Genomic DNA, 23,628 nt, shown 5'->3' on the forward strand with positions numbered 1-23,628 from the left:
TTTGCAAAACAAAAGAAACTTCAAGTACACCATTTCATTGCTAAATGGACTTTCCTTGTCTATTGCACTTTGGCAGAGCCTGTTGACTCACCTAAAGCAATACCAAAATATATATTGTTAGTTTAGTCAGGTTTATAGGGGACATATTGATAAAATTTGGAGGATACCTAAGGCTCATCATTGCTGTAATATGTGCATTTACTACAATAAGGATAAAAACTAAATTGCATCAAGCAGAAATATGGCCAGGTTACAAAAGAATGATTTTCTAAACTGATGTCTTCCCACTCCCAGACTCAAGTGATGACATTCTGCCTAATATTTTACTTAACTTACCAGGCATACCAGTCTGCTGTGTGACTTTTTCTTGTCCTCGAATTAAACAAAAAATGATTGTAATTCTGCTGCTGTCTATGTCAATGGTGTTGTACAGTGGTAAGTGGCAATGTATTTTTATGATTATTTAACATTTATGACTAAATACTACTTTAAGTATGTGCATTTGGAAACAATTCTTTAGAAGCATGCCTTCTGTCCCCTCAAACTTAGTTGTTCAACATCCAAATACACTTAAATAAGTTTTTCTATGGAGTACTTACAAAATATATAGTATATTATCTCTAAAGGGAGAAGAAAGCTCAGCACCTTGGCCTAGACAAAATTCTGCACTGACCTACTTTAACTTCACCAATTTCCTCTCTTCTAAGGGGCTGTGTGCATTAGAAGTCAGTAAAGAAACAAGCCTAACACAAAACACATGGGCTAAAATATATTGATGAAGCTGGACCTGAAGATTCCTACCATACCAATAGAAATCAGTAAGAATATTAGCATTTCCCACTGCAGTGACAGAGAATGCCAAAATGCTTACACCATTTATACATAAAAAATAAAGGGGTGTTTAGTCCCCAGATGAAAAGGGGACTATATATTGATAATATCTAGTGCACTCAGAAATATCTGGACACTCAGAAATTTTTCTGACATAACCTTTGAAAGAGATTTCCCCACAGACCTCTAAAGGCTGTGCCACAGTTTTTAGATTCTTTTCCCCAGCTAAGCACAATCTGAGCACAAAGATTTAAAATGTTACCATTTTTAGATTTGGAGAGGATTATTGATTTATATTTATGTGGGATCTATTCTGCTGGTCTCTACTTTGAGACTGAAGCAAATATGTGTGCATGAACTAGCATCTTTGTGAGGAGCTAATACGATTTACCTTGAATAAATCAAATAGGTTGGGTTTGCTGCACCATGACTTTTCCCGGCACAATCAAGGTTTCTGCTCCCCGATGATTATAATGACTGCATCCTTGCCCTATATTATGACATTTTAATTAGCCATGATTGCAAAAAAAAACCTGGAGGTGCACTGATGTTTTTTTGATGGGTTTTTTTCAGATAACACTTCAGAAAAGCATTGTCAGAGCAGCAACATCACAGACACAGTTCAGAAACAATTTTACATGTATCTGAATGTTGAAAGAAATTCTGTGGATAAGGTATACAACTGGAAAGCCGAAGAGCTGATGTATCATACAAGTATCCTCAGGACATGTGCCAAGTCATTTAGCAGGTTTTAGAGAAAGGCAAGAGAAGTTGACTTCCCCAGGGTCTTCTGAGGTTTAAAGGATTGATTTTTGTAGTTCAATCTTTCACTGGCTATACAGGGAGCAAAGTAGGACAAATAGCCCAAAAAGATATTATAGCAAAAGAAGAAAAGAGAATAACTCATCCAGAAAGTATTGTCTCTTTGTCGTTCCCCCCACAACTTAAACAAAATTAAGCAATCTTGTTAGCAAACATTGGTTCATTGATCTTGACTTAGTGACAATTAGAAATATCGCTCTCTGTAATGAAAGGATTAGAAGAGCCAAAGGTTTACCAAGCTGCTGAACCTCTGGTAGAGACTTTTCTCCAGGGGACCTTCAGACGTTTATGTGTTAATTGGGTGTGTGCAAGTTAAGTTTGGTGAAAAGAACTCAGTGCACATGAAGGATGCTGGAGCAATCACAATTTCCAAAACTTCTGTAACGTGGTTTATCAATTCTCTCCTCTGTCTTATTTCAACTCGATGGCATTTTCATTTTTTCCAAAGTTTTGCTGACAGCACTAAATGATCAATGGCTATTCATCAACAGACACTGCGATTGAGCCATGGCGTTATGCGGTGTGTCAAAACGTGTCTCTAGATGCACTCGATAGAACATGGCTTGGAGGAAGGATGTTTGTCATTGCAGAGGAAATACAGGCTTTCAGCCAGAATATAAGGGGCAGTTCTTCTTTAGCAAGCATGTGTACGAATATATAGCATTCAATGCTATTTATTTTGCAAGGCACGCCATTATTTCACTTGAATCTGAATGCCTCATGGCCATCAAGCTTTCAACAGGCTTGTTCCAGTTCTGTGAAAAGGCCAACCTTTATTGGGAGACCTTTTCTGGTTTGTGGAAAGCAATCTGTTCCCCAATGACCTGCTGCAATGAAGGACAATTCTGATGGATTGCTGTTCATATAAAAGCCTTTTGCTGTGACCAAGACTTTGAGGAAAAGAATAACATAAGAGTAAGCACCTCTTTCTACCTCCCTCAATCCCATATCCATATTCTGCCACTAAACTTGAGAAATGAATTGCTGGAAGCGCATGACTGTTACCATGAACGTTTTGTTCACTCCACAAAAGTTGTAGACATCCTTTATATATGATCTTAAAAAAAAAGTCCTATTTTTTCCTAATCCTTTTCTAAACATAGAATTAAGCCTTATATCTAAAAAATCCACTACTCCACTTTACTCTCTTACACCTGTATTTATTGCAGGAAAAGGCAACAAATTAGCAAGATTAAGTGGCAGCTCCTTCCCAGAATCTTTCACAGAGACAATGGACAGCTTTCCTAATGTCAGTCATTCTGAGATATAAGCTATGCCATGAATTTAACATTTGGGGTCTTTCTTCAATTTTTAGATCCTTGAGCCAACAAATACCCTTGGCTTATTACCTTAAAAAAAAAAAAAAAAAGTCAAGTTTAAATAAATCCAAAGTAACATATTCTCTCCTAAAATCATGCAGAAGATAAGAACAAGGAAAAAAAAATGGGAAGGGAGAGAAAAAATATTAGATTTCATCCTAATTCAGGACATGGAAATAATAAAAAAAAAGTGTGGAAAATATACCACAGCATCTTCAAAAGGCAAAAGAGATAATTAACTTAAGAAAGAGTGATAGGAAGAGAGGCAATAAGGCAATAGGCAATAAAGACTCAGAAAAACCAAACCTCTTGACTTCAACACAAGGTTACAGAGTAGAAATATTTGGGACAAGGAAAGGGGGTTGGGCAACTAAAACAATTTTATACAATTCTACTGATTGATCCCAGTAAGTGCTACTGTTCAGAAGAGCACAGGAATACAAGGGTTAGCACATCCTCACTAGCAATGCTTCAGTTTAACAGAGGACTGATTTTTAAGCCAGCGTGATTTACTAGTATGCCTCTGGGCTTTCCTGGGTGTGGATGGAGCTAAGCAAGTGTTTCATGGCTTTGATAAATCAGCTTGCAAGTGTAGTAAGGTATTCAAAATGCCTGCAGTGTATGTGTCATCATGAAGTATATGTTGTTGCTTTGCGGGTCTTTTTATTTTTTATTTTTAAATCTTTTTCTTCTCAAATTGTTTGCTGAGGTAGGTGGCCAAGAACTGGAGCCACCAGGATTCCTGCCAGAACTTCTCGACACACCTGAAAGAATCTTGAGTAAGAATGGTTTAAGCTTTACTTAAAGCTTTACTTTACTATTGCATAGCAGTGGGGAATCACTCGTATTCCAGCAGCATTGCAGGGAAGTGTGCTGTTAGCAAATAGCTAGTAAGTCTTATCTCAAAAGAGTTTAACAACTGAAGCAGGACATGGGGCAGTCTGGGGACAGTTCTTGTCATTTACTTTTTTAAAAAGGAGAGTTGTTTGTTTACTTTTTCATTTAGATAATGCCACATTCTTCAATGGAGTCTTTCAAAATGTGGAAAGTGTTGCATTATTTTTTGGTAAGTATGTATTCCAGTTGTACTTGAGCATTGAACAGAAATCCTGTGGAGTTTTCTTTTATATATACTGAAAAGGAGCAGGGATTTTTGAGGCTGTAGATTTCCTCAAAGATTATTATAATACTAAATACCGCTGAGTGTCAAGCATTGCTCAATGTCCCTGTGTTACTGCCTTGTTTAGGCTCTGCGTTCACATGAACATCACCCATGTGTAACCCACACCTAACTCATCTCCATTTACCGTGCATTTTATGGCTGTTCTCCTTCCAGACTGCCTAGGTTCGCACTTCACCTGGCTACAGTCCATCTTCACTAACTTCCCTGCCCTGCTCAACTTTGTGAACAAAATGAAGTGTGTTACTGGTTTTTGTCCCAGGGATTTTGAAGACTATGGTTGCTCTTGCCGGTTTGAGATGGAAGGGCTCCCTGTGGATGAAGCTGATGAGTAAGTCTTATCCATGAGATGTCCTCTTCTGCCCTGACTGCTGTCAGTGCCCTCATGCTCTGATGACCCGAAGCGTAACACTTGCCTAAATGATTTAAGGACAGTTGTAAAAAAATAGAAGATTTATTCAGAGGGTCAGTCAGTCCCACACCATATGGCTCTGTTTAATCTAGTCATTACTAGCTTGTGACCTAAGTATCTGATATGACCCATGAAAGAACTTCAATTCTGGTTTATCAGCCCTGTCCTATGTTATTCCTACCTGCTAGTGAGCACTATCTTTCTGCTGGGCCAACACCCTCTACCAGATACCTTACAGCATGGTTTGGAAACAGATGAAGTCAAGGTGGTCATAATCTACAGCATGTGATGGTCCACTTGCTTCTTTTTCTCATAGATTGAAGTCTCTCTTTATTTGCCCACAATTCAACGTGGAGAAATACTCCCATGCTACAGATAAAAGCAGAGTCCCTCACACCTGCATATAATCCCACCAGTACAATGCTGGTGGCACAGCTGGTTTAAACCGGTTGCAGAAGGTGGCAACTAATATGATAGAATAAGTAAACATCCATCGCCTTGACATATCTTATCCAGAGATCTTTAAATTCTGAACAGATCTTTGTGAACAAAACCTCATTAACTTCTTTGCACTGGAGAATTCTGTCTTGCACTTGAATCGGTGACAAAAACTGGAGGGCCTGTTAATAAGGTGAGTGGGAGAGCATTAACCTGAGCAGTTTAGTGGGTTTACAATCTTATCAAACTGTTGGTATTGGGAGTTGTGTAATACACCAGCAATGTAAGCTCATAGTGGACTATAATGAAAGTGTTGGCATCTGAGGGGGATTTAAGCATCAACAGAATCAAGTTACAGCTAAGTATGACTTCAAGTGGCAGTTTGGAGGTTAAGCAGGTCTTGCCCTCGATACCTGTGTACACACTGAGGTTGTAAGACACGGGAGCATCCAGGCACAGAGAACAACGTAGCTCAGTGGCTCTTCCCAGCACCCTGCACCAGGAACAAAACCATCCAAACTCCACTCTGAGCTTTGGAGGGATATTGCCCCAGACACTGATGGGGCTAGTGAGCAAAAATGTAATCTCAGGCCAGGACGATCAAATGGTTGTTCACTTATGACAGTGGGAGGTGTGAAAAGAAAATCAAAAGGAATCAAGATCCATCCATGTCTAAAAAGAAAAAAGGTTTTTCCAACAATGTGATGTAACATATTAATTCCCCAAGTGAAGACAATGGCTCAGAAAGGGCTAATGCCTATAGGTAGGTGGAAATTAATCCCTCCACTTTCCAGCATGGGATGGCTGGGAAAACGAAAACCTAACCCTGCTACTGGAAGAAGCCATGGGACTTCTCATGAAAGGTTTTCTGAATAATCGTGATGACATGCTGAAAGGAGAGCTCGAGTCAGTTCAATGGATTGATACCTGAAGAGACGAGCACCTGGGCTTTCGCTTCACTCAGCTTCATTTTAACGCAGAGCAGCATAAATGCAGAAATAGCAGAATGATCTATCAGCAGTTTTGTCCCGAGAGACATCCACAGAGTCACATTGTATTTACAAATTGGTTAGTAGTCCTGCGGTGAGTTTTCCTTAGCAGCATGGCAACCCCACTGCAGTTTGCAGTAAATGGAGACTGATGATTGTTTTGCCACTGACACGGGTATGACCTTGGTTCAAGAAAGCCTCCAAACAGGTCGCTGCTACAGGTCTCTCAGACACAGTTCCCACAGTGTTGCAATTTTTTCAGGAACTTTATTTCTTAGAAACTAGTTTTGCAAACCTCAGATTTTGTCACTGCCATTTCTGTTCCATAAAAGAAGGCTGAACATCTCACTGTAAGTTTTTAAGGCATTGGAAAACGTTTGTGCCCATAAGCGCAACATTTTCCCATTTCCCAGAGGAGCTAGTTGTCATATCTAAATTAGGAGCCTAGTCTACCTCTATAGTCCATGGGGAAAGAGAAGCCTGCCCAGAGGACAATCCATGTCTTACAATTCCCTACTCACTTAGGGAAGGCAAATAAATTTTTTTATTAACTGTTGCAGTAAGTGTTGATATAATTGTGATGCTCTAAACAAACAAGAACTGCAGGGAGTTTGTATGAGACTACCTATGCAGTTAGAGGAGCTTTCAGGTGCTGACACCTCGCTAGACCTCAGGCAGACAGGAGTGGGTCTTGAAACATTTCTCTGATCCGCTGCTGGCAAACTGAGCAAACCCCATCAGTGATTTCTTTCACCAAGTCAAAAGTCTGATCACGGTTAGGACTTGGACTGCTTCCCTGGTTGTGAGGACAAATTAAATACTGTAATAATTGTCTATTAATATAGTAAGTGATCAAATATTAAATGCTTCCTAAATATAGGAAGTGAGAAAGTGAATGCGTAGCCTAAAAGGGACCCTGCAAGGGGCAGGTGGCTGCTCTCTGCTCTGATGGGTGCAGGAATGCTTCTGCCCACCGGTGGATTCAGTGCATATGCAGGGCTGTGGGTGATGCGTAATAACACATTCACTGTGCCTTTAACAAAAATCCCACATGAGCTTAATTAAAGTTAAATCCTTACATCGTGATCGCAAGTTAACCCTTCCTGGCAGCAGATGCGGGTTTTAAGTCTTAATGTTGCCTCTGCATTTGGCATGGTCAAGACCAATGGCAATTCAGTAGCAGACCCATGTTCTGAGTCCATTTCTATAAAATGAGGATATTTCAATCTAAATATAACAGCAAGTCCCTGCTTAATCTGTGTAACAATTTTATATGGGGTAAATGATGACTGAGTGTTTTAGTGGTGTTTCATTTATAGCTGATGTCAGTGCACACAGATGCTGCTATAATACAGAAATAGATGACTTGCCTGCTCAAAAACAGCTGAAGAGAAGAGAGGATTGATGAAGAGCTTGTTGTTTTAGTTGAATTTTCATTGCTATTCACAGCTAAAGTGGTCATGCAGGCATTTGAGGTTTGCATGATGGCAGGGGTGTAGGAAAACACAAGGTTTCTAACTGCCTTTGTTGTGTGGTGGTAGGAGAAATCTGCTTTATTCCAGTGTAAGAAAAATACTTCGTGGCCTCTTCCCATGGCTAAATGGTGCATTTTAATTCTGATTGTTGCATAGAAGAGAAAGTACAAGAAACAGGATCACACTGCACATATTTATACAGTCTCAATGAGACACAGGGATTCACAAGGCATTGCAGAGACATTAACCCTCCATGAGTGCCGGGTTCTGTGCAGTTCTCCAAATCTGCAGTGAGAAAGGTTGTGGCAGGACTGGATCCAAGACATGGCTTGGCATTGAGCTGACAGTGCTATGGGTGGATATTTGGGCACTGATAGTGGATTTCTCATTTAAACTGCCTGTATAGTCCTTGTAAGGACTCAGGTACAACAGCAAGACAGAAATGTAAATGTGGTCCCCCAAAGCATGCAGACCTGCTCCCACCACTGAGTTTTGTATCCAGCTGTACCTATCCCACTAGACCGACTCAGGGAAAAGCAGTACTCAGCCTTTCTTGTGTCTAGGGACCACACTAAGGACCCCTTTTTCTCCTTTGGCATCTTTTGCATTCTTGTGTAAGAGCAACATGAAAGCATTGCAGTCTGATCTTGAACTGAAATTAAATTGTGTGCACGCTGTGTTATTTCATTCTTTAAGATGCTGTTTCCAGCACCGCAAATGCTACGAGGAAGCAATGGAGATGGAGTGCACATGGGACCCATCAAAGATTTCTACAGATGTCAGCTGCTCTACTGAAAACCTGACCTGTGGTAAGATTAACCTATCACAAGAGCTTAATACTGGAGCCTAACCATGAACAAGAAGTTCATTCTGGTCTATCTACCCAAAGTCATATATAAATTAAGCGGAACGCACCTCCATGTGTGGATTTTTAAGGGATTAAGTGTTCTGCTCAGGGGTGAATGGAAATAGGAATACACAGAGGCATCAAAGCCCAAGTAGGCAGGAAAATTGAAGTCAAATAACTAGAAACTTGCCAGGGCCCCTCTAACAGGCAGCCTCTTGCTGAGGTTTCCCTGACTTTGCAGGACCACTAAGAATTGCTTGAGATACCTCCACACATCAGAAATGCAGCAGATGCTGGGGAAAGACCTGAAAAACAGTTCCCTTCTGAAGCTTCATGGCCTGATTTTTATGTACTTTGAAGGATCAAATTCTTTGCTCACAGGGTCATATACACTCCTCAGCTACAACAGTATCACCAATGAGGGCAGAGTCCATGCTGTTATAACAGGAGCTACTCCATGCAATACTGGTACACTCCTGGCAAGTGTGGAACAGGTTTCTTTAATGTCTAATCATTTTTTAGTATAATTTTTCAGCAAGTATTGGCTCTCAGAAAAGACTATATGCTGGACCATGATTTGAGGATACCAGCAAAGAGGAGCAGAATCCCCAAACCAATACCCTTACAGCATGTTTAAGCAACAATCTGATCCAATTTCTTTTTCTTGTTTCCAATTAAAACCATTTTTGTTATTTAGGCCATCTATAAAGGTCCAAGTGCATCTAAACATAAGTAGTGCTTTTTTAGCTCTTTCCATACTTAATCGGAAAACATTTTGTTCAAACTTAAAAAAAAGGGAGGAAAAAAATAGAATAGTCCCCATCAAAAATATGAAACATTAGTGTGACAGCTATGAAAAGTCTATGTTTTTTGAAACTCTGAAAGGTAGAAGGTTTTGAAGTGGGATAATAGTATTTCCCAGGAAACTGTTTGAAATATCAAACCCTATATCAGCTGGGTTAAGTATTCCACGGAAAAACTAGAGGCAGCAAAGCACTTCTCTGCAGTCCTCAGTGCTCTGTATTCCTCAATACTCTGTAGAACAAACCAGCACAGGCAAGAAGTCTATTGCCATGCCAGGCTACCTTGGTTGGCGTTTCAAAAACAGTGTTGGACTATGAAACTTGACTGTGTTTAACGTGAAGCAGCACAGTATAGATAGATCTGCACTAATGAATATAGACGCAAACCTTACAGGGAGGAAAAAGCAGGAGGTGGAAAAGATTTTTCAGTAGCACCTTGTCTGGATTTTTGTTTTATTTCCAGAGTCTGGGGATCCCTGTGAACAGTTCCTGTGCAACTGCGACAAAGATGCCATTGAATGCTTTGTGAATGTACATATTAACTCTTCCTTGAATGGGCTGGATGTCTCCTTCTGTCCATCTCTGGTTACAGGTAATAATAGGGATCTGATCGATTGCCTCCTCCTGCCAGTTTTTCCGCTGGCACCAAATTTGACCCAACGAGAATGAAGCAGTAGCTGGGTGCTTTCCTGCACTAAATCTGGCAGTCTGTCCTATTCTCTGTTTCATGTGCCCTTTCCATTTACTGCTACTCAAGTGAATAGCAAGAGAGCAGAAGAAGGTGGACTAATTGCTGTCCTGGAGCAGGTCCAGGAGAGGTTACGGAGCTGGTGAGGAGGCTGGAGCACATGACGAAAGAGGAGGAGGCTCAGGGGAGATCTTTTTGCTGTCCTCAATACTAGTGGGGTGTGTAGAGAAGATGGGGCCAGACTCTTCCTGGAGGTAGAGGAGCACAGGGACAGGACAAAAGGCAACAGACACAATTGCAACAGGGAAATATTCCAGTTAGATAGGAAGAAATTTTTTTTTAGGAGGCTCCTGCCAATCCTGTGAGGCTCTTGCCAAACTGAATGAATGGGTGATACTTGGGGTGATTAGTGACCCACTGAGGTCACTAGCAGGAATGCCAAACTGAAAATATTGCTAGCTCAAATTTCCCCTTAAAACATGCAAAAACTAGCTGGAAAGGCAAAAATAGACCCACTCTGCTCTGTTACTTGGTTTCCATCTTGGAAGGAAAAATTGTCTCTAAAGATGAAGGGGATATTTATCTCCATTATCATACACTGATCTGTGCTCTGGAGCTGAAATTACAGCCTTGTAAGACTGAATATGTGTCCTGTGGGAACAGGGCTGGATTAAAAACTTAATTCGTATGGATTTCAATCAGCGCATGGCAGAGGGAGGACCTTTGAACTCCCAAGCTGAGACAGACATGAAAAAGCAATGCCAGTTTTTCTAATCCTTTGGCTCATAGTCACACACCTTAGTGCTAAGGACAGATATACACATCTATATCATGCTCTGGATGGATGCGTGCATCCCCTCGTGAAAAGGTCAAGGGACAAGAAAATGCCATAGGAAAGTTTGCATCAAAGCCAGAAAATTGTTTCATGTAAGCCAGTAATCTTTCACCGGGATCAGATGGCTCTAATATAAAGTATGGCAGTTCCAACACATTACAAATAAAGGGGAAATTGTTAGGTGCTAACAGGAAAATCATGCTGGTTTTACCACTGCTGATAAAGATAGATTCAATTTTAGCTCACTGAATACCTCCGCTGATTTTAGGCTCCCGATTATATTTCTTAAGGGGAAAAAAATCCCCTTAATGAAACATTTTTATTTAGTGTTCACTCATGTTCAATCTTCCTGTTTAGCTGTTCTATCCAGTTCAGGCTTTGAAAAAAGAAAATAAACCTATCTGACAAATTTCTAGGAGAAGGATTTTGGTAGATTCTTTATTACAGACAAAAAATTGAATGAAGTGGGGATGTATTTGCTTAAATCTGTGCTTTAATAGGAACACATTCAATGAAGTCCTGATTTGTACTATTCTGATTAAAGAGTGCCAAACCCCCTTCTCACTCTTTAGTCTATGAGAGAGCTTTCTCTTTTTCAGAAACAACCAGCAAGAGAGAGATTACAACACTTCACCCAGAGGGTATGTCTTTATCTCTGTAATTCTTTGACTGGAGTATACTAAATTGAGACCAATTTATACTCAGAAAAGTAACCTGAGTATTTTAGAAGCTATGAATTCCTTTCTGAGAAGCAAAGACAAGTTTTAGCGAGATGTCAATATATGGAAATAAGAGAAAAAAAGCCTAGTAAACCAAAGCACCATTTTTGTGACAAGCGTTTACTCAGGTGCACAGGAAAACTTCAATCAAATGACTCCTTTTTTTTATGAGAAGGAATTTAGAAGAGAACCCTGAATCTTATTTAGAAATAATGTAAGCAGAAACACACTAAAAACAACTTAAAAATATTTTCAGACGGATCCTTTTCTATTTGCATGCACATATAAGGCCCTGCTTCAACAAGGTTCCTAGCCAAGTGCATGGATTTAAACATTTAAGTTTTCTGTTTAAAAGTTTAATTCTTATCTTGATACTTTCACTATAGGCCACATATTTAAGTACCTGCTGAAATGGGAATTTAAAGTATGCTGATTGCTAGCCAATTTCTCTTGTTTAGGTTGAAACTCTTTGTGATAGAGACTGAGGCATTTATTTTTTTTATTATACTATATGTTGCTGAGTAGAATTTAGTATCAGCAGTGAACAAATACTAAGGCAGGATTTTAATACTGCTACCATAATTATCAATAATTAGGTTTTTATTTGCTATATTTATATCATATAATAACCATACAAAAAGCACAATAATAATAAGATTTAGAAATAAGTTCCATTCTGACAACTCTGATCATATTGTGCCAAGATCCAGTCTAATGAACATTCTAAGCCATGACTCTGGAGTAAGAATGTGTTTATTTTTGCAGAGTTCCTTCATCATGGGACTGACAAAACAGAGGCTGCAACTGCATCCGCGGAGGAAGGTTTGCAACCTACAGTGCAAGCAGCACTGTTTTCAGCTCCTAAAAGCTGAAAGAATAAAATACAAGAATAAGCTGTTTGCTTTCTTTCTGCCCTTCTAAAAGGACTGTTATAAAAGTAGATATAAAGTTTGGGTGATCGAATTCAAGGCTGTATGAGAAGGTGCGATTTTTCAATTTGTGCACGTGATATGCTTAACCAGTGCTCACAGGAAGTTTCCCAAGGGCTGAGAATGAGCACCCTATGACAACAACCTGTTCTTATCCAAACAGACCTTTTTTTTTCCTGGGAGCACAGGTTGCAGCAGGTGAGCTGTTTGGCAGAGATGTGCTGTGTGGGTGCCAAGAACTGGACCCACAGCCAATTGCATGTTTGTTGTCTTTAAACAGACATTTAATTATACAAGATCAAGCAGTGGCATGAGGAAGAGTTGAGCATGGTTTGTTGCAAACGAGCCAGCAGTTTGGTGGGTTATTTACTTGCAACATAGAGATCCAGGTTTAAGACCTCCTCACTCTGGTGCCTCTTGGGTGAGCTTCTAAACCACAAGACCAAGTGGTTCTTCTGACAGTCTTCATTTTTTTTCTGCTACAACCAATAGCTACCTTATTCAGGAATGGATGCTTGAAAAATCTCATTGCTGTTCTCTTCCTACCTGCATGGGGTGCACTACAATACAAGAAGCCAGGGAGAGAAATCATCCAAAAATCAGAACAGAAAGCAGTGGCTCTGGGAGGGCACATCTGCTAAGAGAGGGCCGAGTCATATAGTAGTGAAACAGAGAAGGAGACTGATCTTGGACCAGCCGTTGTCCAATTTAGCTGATGCACTCTTGTAATGTGGCCCCATCACAACCAAAGCCATACTGTCACGTACAGAGACCCCGTATCTGCCAAGCACGCGAGCAATGTGCGCTGGGTGGGTGCGACCGAGCCGCTGCTTAACTCAGAGAAACTCAGGAGTTAATTTGTGGGAGCTGGGAAAGGTGGAAAGTTGCACTTTTTGAGAACTTAAGAACCCGGTTTCAAGCTGTAGTGTGCTCTGTGTTTCTCAAAGGGAGCCGTTGTCCAAAGTGTGAATCTGGAATAATGAAAAACCATATGGAATTTTTTTCTTTTATTTTTTCTTCTTTTCTTCTTCTCCCCTCCCCCCACTTTTTTTTTTTTTTAAGAGACAACACTTCAGACTTTAACAGTTTTTTTATTTTTCAAAAAGTGCCACATGTGCAAGGGTACCTACCTGAAAAGGCTTTATGCTGTGTGTAAGTGCTGGCTGTTTCTTCATACCCTTCCTGTATTATCAAGGTCATTTTTTTTACCAGATATTTCTTGTTCTTGCCTAACAATAGCTCCAGTATTAGGTCATGTTTTTCTTGCTCTTCTGGGAGGCTTAGGTAATAGAAGGTAATAGAAAACTGCGAACTCCTGAAGGAGTGAGTGCACCTGTATTTGCACATCTGTAGCAATCTTTTACTCCCTGAAAAAACAATTACTTGTGCTCTCTAAAGAGGCATAGTTCATTGTTAAGGCTCAAAATATTGCCAAGGGATAAAAACCTGTATTAGGAATTTTAGAAAGCTGAAAACCTATCACAGATAACATATCCAATCAGACTTTGAAGGAAACATTTGGAGAACCACTTACCATTTAACTAGTCTCCCCATTTAAGCCCAAAGGAGTTTCACCATCGACAGCTGTGGGAACTACATTAAACCAAAGCTAAGTACTACTCAGAAACTCATTTAAAGGCAAAGACATTCTTCTTCAACATCCTAACAACACAAAAAAAAGATGCAGAGATGATTTTTTGGGGTCATTTGATAGTTATGTTTATAATTTATCAAAAGGTAACTGACAAATGGAAATCATTTTATCAGGTAAAGAAATAAGTTAGAGGTTAGGGAAGTATTTGGTCTTCTATTTGGCTGCCCATCCATACTTGACTTTCAATGCAGGCAAACACAAGGTGTTCATGAGAAATGTGGCGTCCTTCTGTGTGCAACAGTGAGATTTTTAGACCTAACCCCCTTTTAGTGTATTTGTCTGTCAAATGGATTTAAAATTGAATCTGCCACTTCAGTCATATTTATGCTGCTTCTTTGTCAGTGTAAAGCACGTTATTTGAATGCAGCAAAGAGATTATTTTATCAGTATCACTTTGTCTACAACAATGAATGCACCGCTGAGAAAAACAGGTAAATGTACATGAAATGCCTGTGTCTTCCTGCTTTGCTGTAAAAGCAGTTCTCAGCAGCTTGACTCTTCATAAAAGTCTGTGCTGGCAACTTGTTTTCTGAGTTTACATTGTCTGTCTTCAACAGTGATTTTTTTTGAGCCCAGTAAGATGGTCCTGGGGACTTCCAAAGCCAGAGGTAAGAGTCTGATTACACTTTTGTTGATGAATCAGGCACTCTTGACTCCAGGTGAAAATGGATTTTAGTTTATGAAGCTCTGTGGTGTCACAGTCAAAAATCTGCAGCACAGGATTTCTGGATAATACCTCTAGTTCTTCTGCTGACTTGCACATCCTTCAGCAGACCTTTTATTTCTCCTAATTACCCTCTTCATAAAACCAGGCTAATAGTGATGTTTGGTTAAGGTTTATGATGTTTTCAAGTAAAAGTCACTCAGAAATGCACTGCAGAAATACAGCAGGTAGGTCACTACCATGATGCCTCTGGTTTTTGTACAGTTACCACAAGGGACCACAGAGGTACAGCTCCTGCTCCCCCCGTCCTCTCGATAAAAAGTCAGTGACTCTCAGCTTTCCTTTTTCTTTGACTGACACAGCAATACTTTACCTAAAAGCATCACAGCTAAAGATCCATGCGTGGTGATGACAGGGCTGACGGAGAATCAAATTTAGATCAGGGGCAGATAGCAGATAAACAATAAAACCCGGCTGAGAAGTATTAGCTGTTTGTTGCCTCCAGCCACTCATTTGCACTCCTCATCCATGTATTTATGAAAACCTCTTCACATAAGGTTTTCTGATATAATGGTTGGTCCTTTAAATTACTTTCATAGCATCGGCTGCCAGAAGGGTTCATTTTGATTTTGCTTCCTCCTTTATTACATAGAATTTCATGGCATTCTTTCCCCGTGGAAAGAATTCAGCTTTTGCAGTTGTTACTGCTTTGAACACAACTACACCAGTAGCTACAGCTATAAGTGGAGCACCTTGGTAGACTTGGAAGTTTTCAGTGGCCCCTTTTTTGTAGAAAGGATCATTCAGGCAGACTGAAATGCACCAGAAAAATGTCAAGGAACACTGAATATGGAGAGTAGAAAGTAGTCATCTTTTGACTCTGATTACAATGTCTGAGCAGTATCCATGTCTCCCACCCCAATACAGAAATTTGGCATTGCGGTACTAAGAACTGGTCAAAATCACTGAATGTTCTCCTCCATTAACTTGTCTGTATCAGAAAATCTGTGTGTTGTGTTGCAGATCTGCATGGCTCCTGGAAGATTATTTGTAACATCTATTCTCACCTAAGTGCAGAATTTCCCAAACCCCAGTTTTATTTTCTACATCTAGTAGGAATCGCTTTCATTTCAACAAATCACTGTCAAACAAAGTGGCATAAAATATGCAGCTTGCTGAGCTATTAAAACTAGAGTGTTCCTATTGATCCCTTTCTGCAACCTTTCATGGGCTTCATTGTGTTCTTAGCAGTACTTTCATTTTTTTAATCTATTCTCTTATCCTATGACAGGCTATTTTCAACACATACTAAACCCAGAACATCAGAGGCACAAATTTAATGAATTCGAGTTTAATCCAATTAATAAGTTCAGCCAAGGTATTCAAAAGGAAAGGCTTTAAAAAATGGAAACACACGTTCACTGGTATTTTCAAAGTATTTTTTTGTGAAATGCCACATTCTTCATATTGACATTTAGAGAAAATGGAACCCTTTGATCTCCGTTTGATAACAGTGTTTTCATTTACAAGTTAACATATATAAAAAAGGTTAAACAAGAAAGAAAAAAGATGTTAAGAAATCTCCAAATTAAACAAAACATTCCTGCTCAGTAATAAAGCTTCAGATAATCTAAAAATAAATACCAATTTAATTTTTAGGATAAAGAATCTCCTTCAAATTATGTTTCTATTCAACCTCAACTTACTTTCCCCTTGATATTTCCTTGTGGTTACAACACAGTAAATCCTTCAGTTGCCCAGCTCTACATCAGCCAAATAATTTTCTGCCTTCACTAATGTTGCTCTCTGTTTTGGTACCCTCATGTGAACTGACACCTTTTTTTAAGCAATTTACTCAGAAAATGACATCTCATGACATCTCACCTCCACTTCATCCCTCAGTATGGCTTACTAACCAGCAACCCATATTATTTTCAGCAACTGGCACAACTCTTTACCTCAGTATGCAACATATAAAATTTTTAAAAATAATCAGCAGTTAAATTGGTCATATTTAACCAGTAACTTTTCTTCTGAAAGGCAGGAGATGTGAAGAAATGACCAGTGTGAATACTCTTTGCTTTTCCAACTTTCATCTTGAATGTTTTTTCTCTATGACCATCAGTTCACACCAGTTCTGCCTGAGGATATTACTCTGACCGGCTATCTAAAATGAAAATCTTGCTGTTTATTTTCTATGTCTTCTTCTGCTTTCCTCTTTCTGCTTATTCAGAAGAGGATGGATTTAGGGAAGCTGTGGTCCCAGTGGAAGAGATAACCACCTCCTCAGCCTCATTCCCAGGAGATATTAACTCAATGCAAGTCAAAATTGTCCCCACTGAGAAGATTCCTGCAGGAACATCTACAAGGACAAAAGAAAAAGGCAAGTAAAAAATGAATTACAGCTATTCTAATTTACAGCACTCCCCTATTCCTCTTCACAGCTATCTGAGGATTCAGCGTTTCTCATGGATATGTAGAATAACGCTACTTTCTCCCTAAATCTGGGATACAGAGTGCACAACCCTGATTGCACTGGAAAGGGCAGTTCACTGACCAGGAAAGCTTAACTAACCATTAATGAACAGTCTTCCAACTATGAATTAAACAAATGTTAGAGGACTGCCAACTGACTATGGTTCAGAATATGTACATTACTGAAAAAAGAGTTTATTCTACCTTCGCAAGTCTAATCTATGCATATGTCATCTCCAGAGACAAGCCCTGCAAGGGGTGGCCAGAGCACAGCTTCCTCTGGAATAGCTCTGGAACTGGTACTGTCTGACACAGGACCCAATGAACCTGCTGGAAAAGGTAAATTAAGGGTTTTTTTTTTTCCCAGTTATAGCTAATTAAATATTCAGCTACCCCTATATTAAAAGGTAGGTGTATATTACATGCAAAGATTATAAACCAGTTAGACAAGCATATATGTATTGGTATTCATAAGAACAGGAGATGCAGTCATCTGCAAAAGCTTCCAACAGTTTAACCTCTTCCACCAATGTGCTATCATTAACATTTACAAAAAACCTATTTGTGATTAGGTTATAAGCACCTTTTTCATACAGTACAAGATCTAAAATTTGCTCAGTGAATGTTTCCCCTTGCTTTTGTTTGTAGGCAGTAATTTAATCATGTCTTTGAGTTACTTTATTTTACAAGCAGCAGAAGCAATAAAAGGAACTTCCCCTGCTCATCACTCCAACCTCTTGCCAAAGTCTTGACGGAGTTGGGCTTTTTCTCACCATTTCTGATTCTGTTCCAACTCCTGCTCAGACTTCACAGAGATCCCAAGACATTTCAGACCTGTCGCTACTGTAAATTCACACTCATGGACTGTCCCATCCACCTTGTTAGGCTTCCCAATGGAGAGAAGCAGTCCCAGAACTGGAAAAGAGCAGACATGAAGAATCAACCCAGCCTTCCATCAAATTGGAAAATTTGATCATAAAATATCAGCTTTTAGGGAGCGCACATCAGGGCATGAACCTGGGGTTCGTTCTTAGTGAATTAACATGAGTGAGCAAAGACCCAAGCAGGCACACGTGTAGGGTTTCCTACTGGGGGAAGTAATCCAGGGTTGTCCCTGGAAGAAGCAGGGAGAGTCAGTCTAGAGCTGCAGAAGGCAAGATGGGGTTACTCATGGGAGCAAGAAGGATGCCCAGGGAACAGAAGTCCCTCCTCTCTCCCACAATCCAACCATCAGCCCCTTCAAGTCCTTTCCCTGGCAAAGTCCAAAAAGAGACCCTCTCGACATCTTTTTTCTTGCTATGGAACACAGTCTGCTCTCAAATCTTAGGGATAATTCCCACAGTATCTGTTCTTCCTGAGTCGGGAAAGTCACAGAGGGACATGGAGATGCCAAAACCTCGGCAGCACAGTAACCATTACAACAGATCACTGCTGCATTTGGGCTAGGGGCATCATAGCTCAAATTGAACTATATTTCAAATGAAAAAAACCCCATAGTCATTGCCCAGCTATCACTGTGCAAGCACAAGAGGATAGGACTCTATTTTCTGAATTAGCCAAGACAGTAGCTACTGAATACTCAGCTAGGTTTGAATATTTTAGGAGAAAAAATTAACTATGAAGGATTACCAAGGATTGCAAAGTACTCTCACTGCAATTCAATTTGACTTGTAATTTATATCTTCTTAGGGTTCTCTCTCCCCTTTAAGTATTTCCCCCCCACTTCTGCTGTCTTGCTCAGTAGTATTCTAAGAGCCATAGTTCATGGACTGGAGCAATAATTTAGAAATAGTAAAATGTTGTCTTTAAAAGTTTCTGATCACTCTAAAAATGTTTCTATCACCACAAGAGAGCCCCCAACGAGTGAAAACATGATGTGTCAGATAACATTTTTTGCTTTATAGTGTGTGAACGATTAACCTTTCTGCAAGAGAGAGAAAATGGAAGAGTGAAGAGGGAGCTGCCGCAGCTAGGAGAAATGCTGTTCTGTTTAACTGAGCGATGCCCAGAGGAATTTGAGTCTTACGGTTGCTACTGTGGCCAAGAAGGAAGAGGTTATCCTACTGATGCACTGGACAGGTGTGGGCTTTTCTAGAATCTGCCATCAACTGTGGGTATTATTGGGGTGCCTATGGACCAAGAAAGATGAGTATACCTTTTGTTGGACCTTGTATAGCTACATATCAGTAGTCAGGCCACATTTTGAAAAAAAAAAAAAATCCACTTAAATACATAAACCATGAAATACTCTAGTGTCACTAAGACACATTCTATTATTGCATCAATGTTTTGGAGAGGACTTACTAACTTAAGAAAGGAGAACAATGGGAGGTAAATAGAGCAGAAGGAAGAGTATATCAAAAGAGATGAGGATAAGGGTTGCCATGAAACTTGGCTAAGAATTGGTTTGGAAAGTGATTTATGAAGAGTTAACATACACATGTGCCGCACTGTCCTTCAGAAGAGAGAAGAGCTTGAGTGAAGTACTGCCTGAGCTGCAGCTAAGAGACCTGCCACAGCTGAGCGTGTGCTATCATGGCATGGCTGACAAAGAGGAGGGATTCTGGAGTAATGCAGAGAATTCAACCAGAGTAAAGAAATCTCCTCTGAGAGTGTTGCATTTACAAGTAAAAATCTCTCCCTGTGTGGAAGTTCATAATCGGGGCCACATCAGGTCTAAGTATAGCACGTACTGTACAGCACACACGTATTTCCTACGCTCGTGCACAAAGAAGACCGCATATGCATGATAGTCTAGATGAAGGCTAGTCAAGGCTCTCGCTATCATGATGCAGTTTTCAGATTTTCAGCCAACAATATCTGAACACTTAAAGACACTTCTCACAGTGGATTAGGTCACAGTTACAACTGTAATTATATGTGTTAAAACAAACCCCCCTAAAAACCTACAGCACTGTTAAACATATGATACCAAAGGAATTAGGAAGGAGGGAGGTAGTGAAAGTAGGAAGAGGTATTAAAGGAGAGTAGGAACAGTTTGGGTTGTTTTTACTCTTCTTTATGAAAAGCTTTTTCCATGATATGAAAACTAAAATTTCTCAGTTTTAATGGGCATTGAAAATAAAGAGATAAAATAATTGCAAGTACTCTGTGATGCACAAAGAGTAAGTATTTTTCATTTACACCTAATGTTTATTTTAGGTGCTGCTTTTCTCATCACTGTTGTATGGAACAAGTTAAGAAACTTGGATGTCATGTGGAAAGAAGTTCAAGATCCGAGGTTCTATGTTTTGATCATAAGCCAAAATGTAAGTTTGTGTTCGAGGAAATTTCTCAAGTCCTGCTGACAGTGTATCAAAGCATTACAGACTGAATGCCACCATGTCTGTGAGCTGCTAGAGCTGAGAATGGAGACAGAAAAATTTGGCTTACAAAATGTTCGCAATGTTTGCTATCAACCTGAGCTTTTTCCGAGTTGAGAAAAAGGTTATTACACCACTGTGTATCATGTGACCAGTCAGGCTGCGAAAATTACCTTCAGATATTTTATGGCTGGACATAGAAGTCAGTTGTTGGTGTCTTTACATTCACAAATTCAAGTAAAGCCAGTCAGGCTTCATCTGCCCAGCACCTTGGTGTCAGGCTTATATTTAGGTGATTAAAGGTGAATTTCGAGACTAAAATTCAAGGCAGATTTGAAAATTTTATTTTCAAAAGCTTATCTACCCATGGCAAATTACACATTGACTAACTGTAATTGCTTTCAAACATTAATTCTGAAACTTCTTTTTAAGGTATTGGTTGGAGCATGTGTGAGAAACTACTATGTGCTTGCGATAAGACAGCAGCCGAGTGCATGGCTTCTGCCTTCTTCAACGAAAGCCTGAAGTTTCCACACAGGCAAGAGTGCCAAGAGGAGAAAGTCTTATGTCAGAGAGACCCTTATGAAAGGCCTTCAGTCGGCACAGAAATAGGCACCGGGATTTCCAGCTCCGAGGAGAGCAGTGAGGAGGAAGGTCCGCTGTGGAGCGTATGAAGAAGAGCAAAGAGAGAGACACCCCATCCCGTCGGAAACTCCAGAACTGGGCAACGTGAAGGCAGATAACCAACAACCACCACGTGCAGAGAAACGGCACGGAGACTTTCACAGTCAGCCATTGCGTACCTTCCTCTTTCTTACCACTCTACATGCTGCCTTACACTTTCCAACACACAAATGATGTAAACGTAGACTAGGTATTAAATGTTAGGCTGTATAACTCCTAACTGTAGTGAAGTTGTCACTATGGACCATCTATTTAGGTCAGATATTACCTTAAATAATTATTTGACAGTATTCTGTACAATTTCACTTGATTTCTATGTAAAAACTATTCTGATCAAAGACCAGTTTTTGTTAACCCTGTAGCTGGCTCAGACTGGATCTTGCTGATGGATCTTGCTAAGTATTTCAGGTTTTTAATTAAACCAATCTGCAACTACTCCAACTCCTTTTGCAGACATTCTTCCTTTACTGAGCTTAGCAGGAAACACCCAGAAGAAAAGCTAAGGTAATTACATGAAAATGAGTTCCTTCTTCCCTTCCTATCTAATTGCAATTTTCAACTCACAGAGTTTCTGCTGGTCAATCAGATTGTGACAGCAGAAGGCACGTTCCTTGCCCCAAAGCTGTGTACTATACATGGTTATCTCCAGTTTTGAGAGATTTCAGGATGCTAAAGGGAATAAATTGAAAGATTCTGCTTCCTGGGATCAACTAAAACTAATGTATTCTGAAGTACATAATGTAAAGCTGGAATAATGCTTTTTGCTTTTTACTGAACCCAAGTTTGTCTGCTTTTTTTTTTTTTTTTTTTTCAAAATTCACCACTCATAAGATTCACCGGTTATCAGATTACAGCAGTATAAAAGGATATGTACATACTTTTACTTGATAAGGTGCTAATTTAGACTATGCTTTGATCATAAAATATTGCCACAAGAAACAAAATTACTAGAACTTGGCTACTAATAACAAAGTTAAACAACAAAAAAACCCAGCTAGGGGTCAAATCACGAGCAATCTTGTTACTTTGATGCGAAAGATGCACACAAAGGTATAATCTTTATATGTCTCTCTCATTAGATTTCAGTTGTATAGCACACAACAGTGCAAATACACAGCTTAAACCCAGAAGGTGACCTGCCCCAAATGACATATAACATCTTACTCAATGGGATTACTGATATTTCTGTATTTTCTCTGAGCATGTATTTGCAAAATCAAAACTGTACTAGTAAGGTACTTCCTCTAAGCACATCTAACTGTAAGACTGAAGGTTTGAATTCTTGATCAAAAGCAATCCGTATCATTTTAACTTCATTGACCATTCACCTGTTGACCTGCCATAGCTGACTTTGTGCTGTGTTTGCATCACTTGTGAGATCTTTTAAAAGTTAGGTTGATGATCGCCACTCTTTCATTCAGTTCCTTTGTCCTACACTTTTCAACTGCATCCTTGATCCCTGGTGCCATATCTCACTCCCTAGGAGGCTGTAACAGCACCTCACTCTCACCAGCAGCTTCCCCAGTGCTGAGCACAGAGAAACAAAGCCCAGCAACACCCCCAACTCCCCCCCACCCTACAATTCTGAGTTCAGAGTTTGGGTTCAGTTCTGCATTATGTCCCAGCATAACTTCCCAGGCATCTCAGAAACTGGAACCAGAAATCAAAACAAGGTAGTTTTACTTCCCACTTGAGGTGTCTTCAGATGTTAACCATGACAGAATGCAAAGCTCAGGTATGACATTACCTGAGGCACCTGGATTCTGAGTTATACAATTCTGAGCCTGCAAACTTGCAGCAGGATTTAAAAAAAGGTTAATAGTGGTGTCAAAGTTTGCCTAGTTTATGTATTGTTCTTAGTAAGTTCAACTGTCAAGGAGTCAGGTTGGTTTGCGTGATCCTGGACAGCCAGAAGCAAATCAGTAATTGATTTGAGGATCAAGTCATACCTGCCTTACTTTCTCTTGGAATTAGAAAGGTCTCCAAGAATTCTCACACTTAATGCTTCAGTTTGCTTAACAACAGCATACTTTTATTTGTTACTACTGACCGGAATAAAAAAATATGAAAAAGCGAACTAATAATTTTACAAAATATTTTATGAAAAAGATTCCAAATTTCCCTTGCTTTTTAACCTTCTCTTAGAACAAAAGATTTAAACGCAGTGTAACTGAAGCTAGTAGTAAGTCGCCGAGAGGAGCTGCTCTGGAGTTGGACCAGCCCGTAGCGGAGCAGCAGATCTTGGTTTCCTGAGGCAGGGAAATGCCAGGGCAGCGGAGAGACGTGCCAGGAGCCAACAGCTCCTCTGAGAGAAGCTGACGAGGCCTGGGCATTGCCGGAGAATCTGCAGCCATCCCCACACCTACGAAGAGCAGCCGGGGGGTGGCAGTGAGCAGGAGTGCTGCCACCAAAGCGGGCAAACAGCACGTGGCGCATCAGCCAGCGTGGCAGTTTGCGCGGAACGGCGCGTAGGAAAGGCGTCGTCACCTTGTCAGCTCAAAAGGTGAGTTAGTTGGTGGTCATCGCCCTCCCAGAAGGAGG

At 40.0% G+C, this 23,628-nt stretch overlaps 1 protein-coding gene across 1 annotated transcript; it reads left to right on the plus strand.

The window, feature by feature from the left end:
* Nucleotides 1-389: 389 nt before the first annotated feature.
* On the plus strand, nucleotides 390-21,077 carry OC90 (otoconin 90). The gene is made up of 14 exons (XM_010576913.1): nucleotides 390-435; nucleotides 3,686-3,751; nucleotides 3,979-4,038; nucleotides 4,309-4,483; nucleotides 8,163-8,275; nucleotides 9,580-9,708; nucleotides 11,239-11,280; nucleotides 12,124-12,180; nucleotides 14,499-14,549; nucleotides 16,842-16,988; nucleotides 17,321-17,419; nucleotides 18,985-19,159; nucleotides 20,243-20,349; nucleotides 20,836-21,077. The coding sequence occupies exons 1-14, from the start codon at nucleotides 390-392 to the stop codon at nucleotides 21,075-21,077; spliced, it is 1,509 nt and encodes a 502-aa protein (XP_010575215.1).
* The last annotated feature ends 2,551 nt before the right edge of the window (nucleotides 21,078-23,628 follow it).

This window comes from Haliaeetus leucocephalus, unplaced genomic scaffold (genome assembly GCF_000737465.1).
Source record: "Haliaeetus leucocephalus isolate CR32 unplaced genomic scaffold, Haliaeetus_leucocephalus-4.0 Scaffold555, whole genome shotgun sequence".
Classification (NCBI taxonomy): Eukaryota; Metazoa; Chordata; class Aves; order Accipitriformes; family Accipitridae; genus Haliaeetus; species Haliaeetus leucocephalus.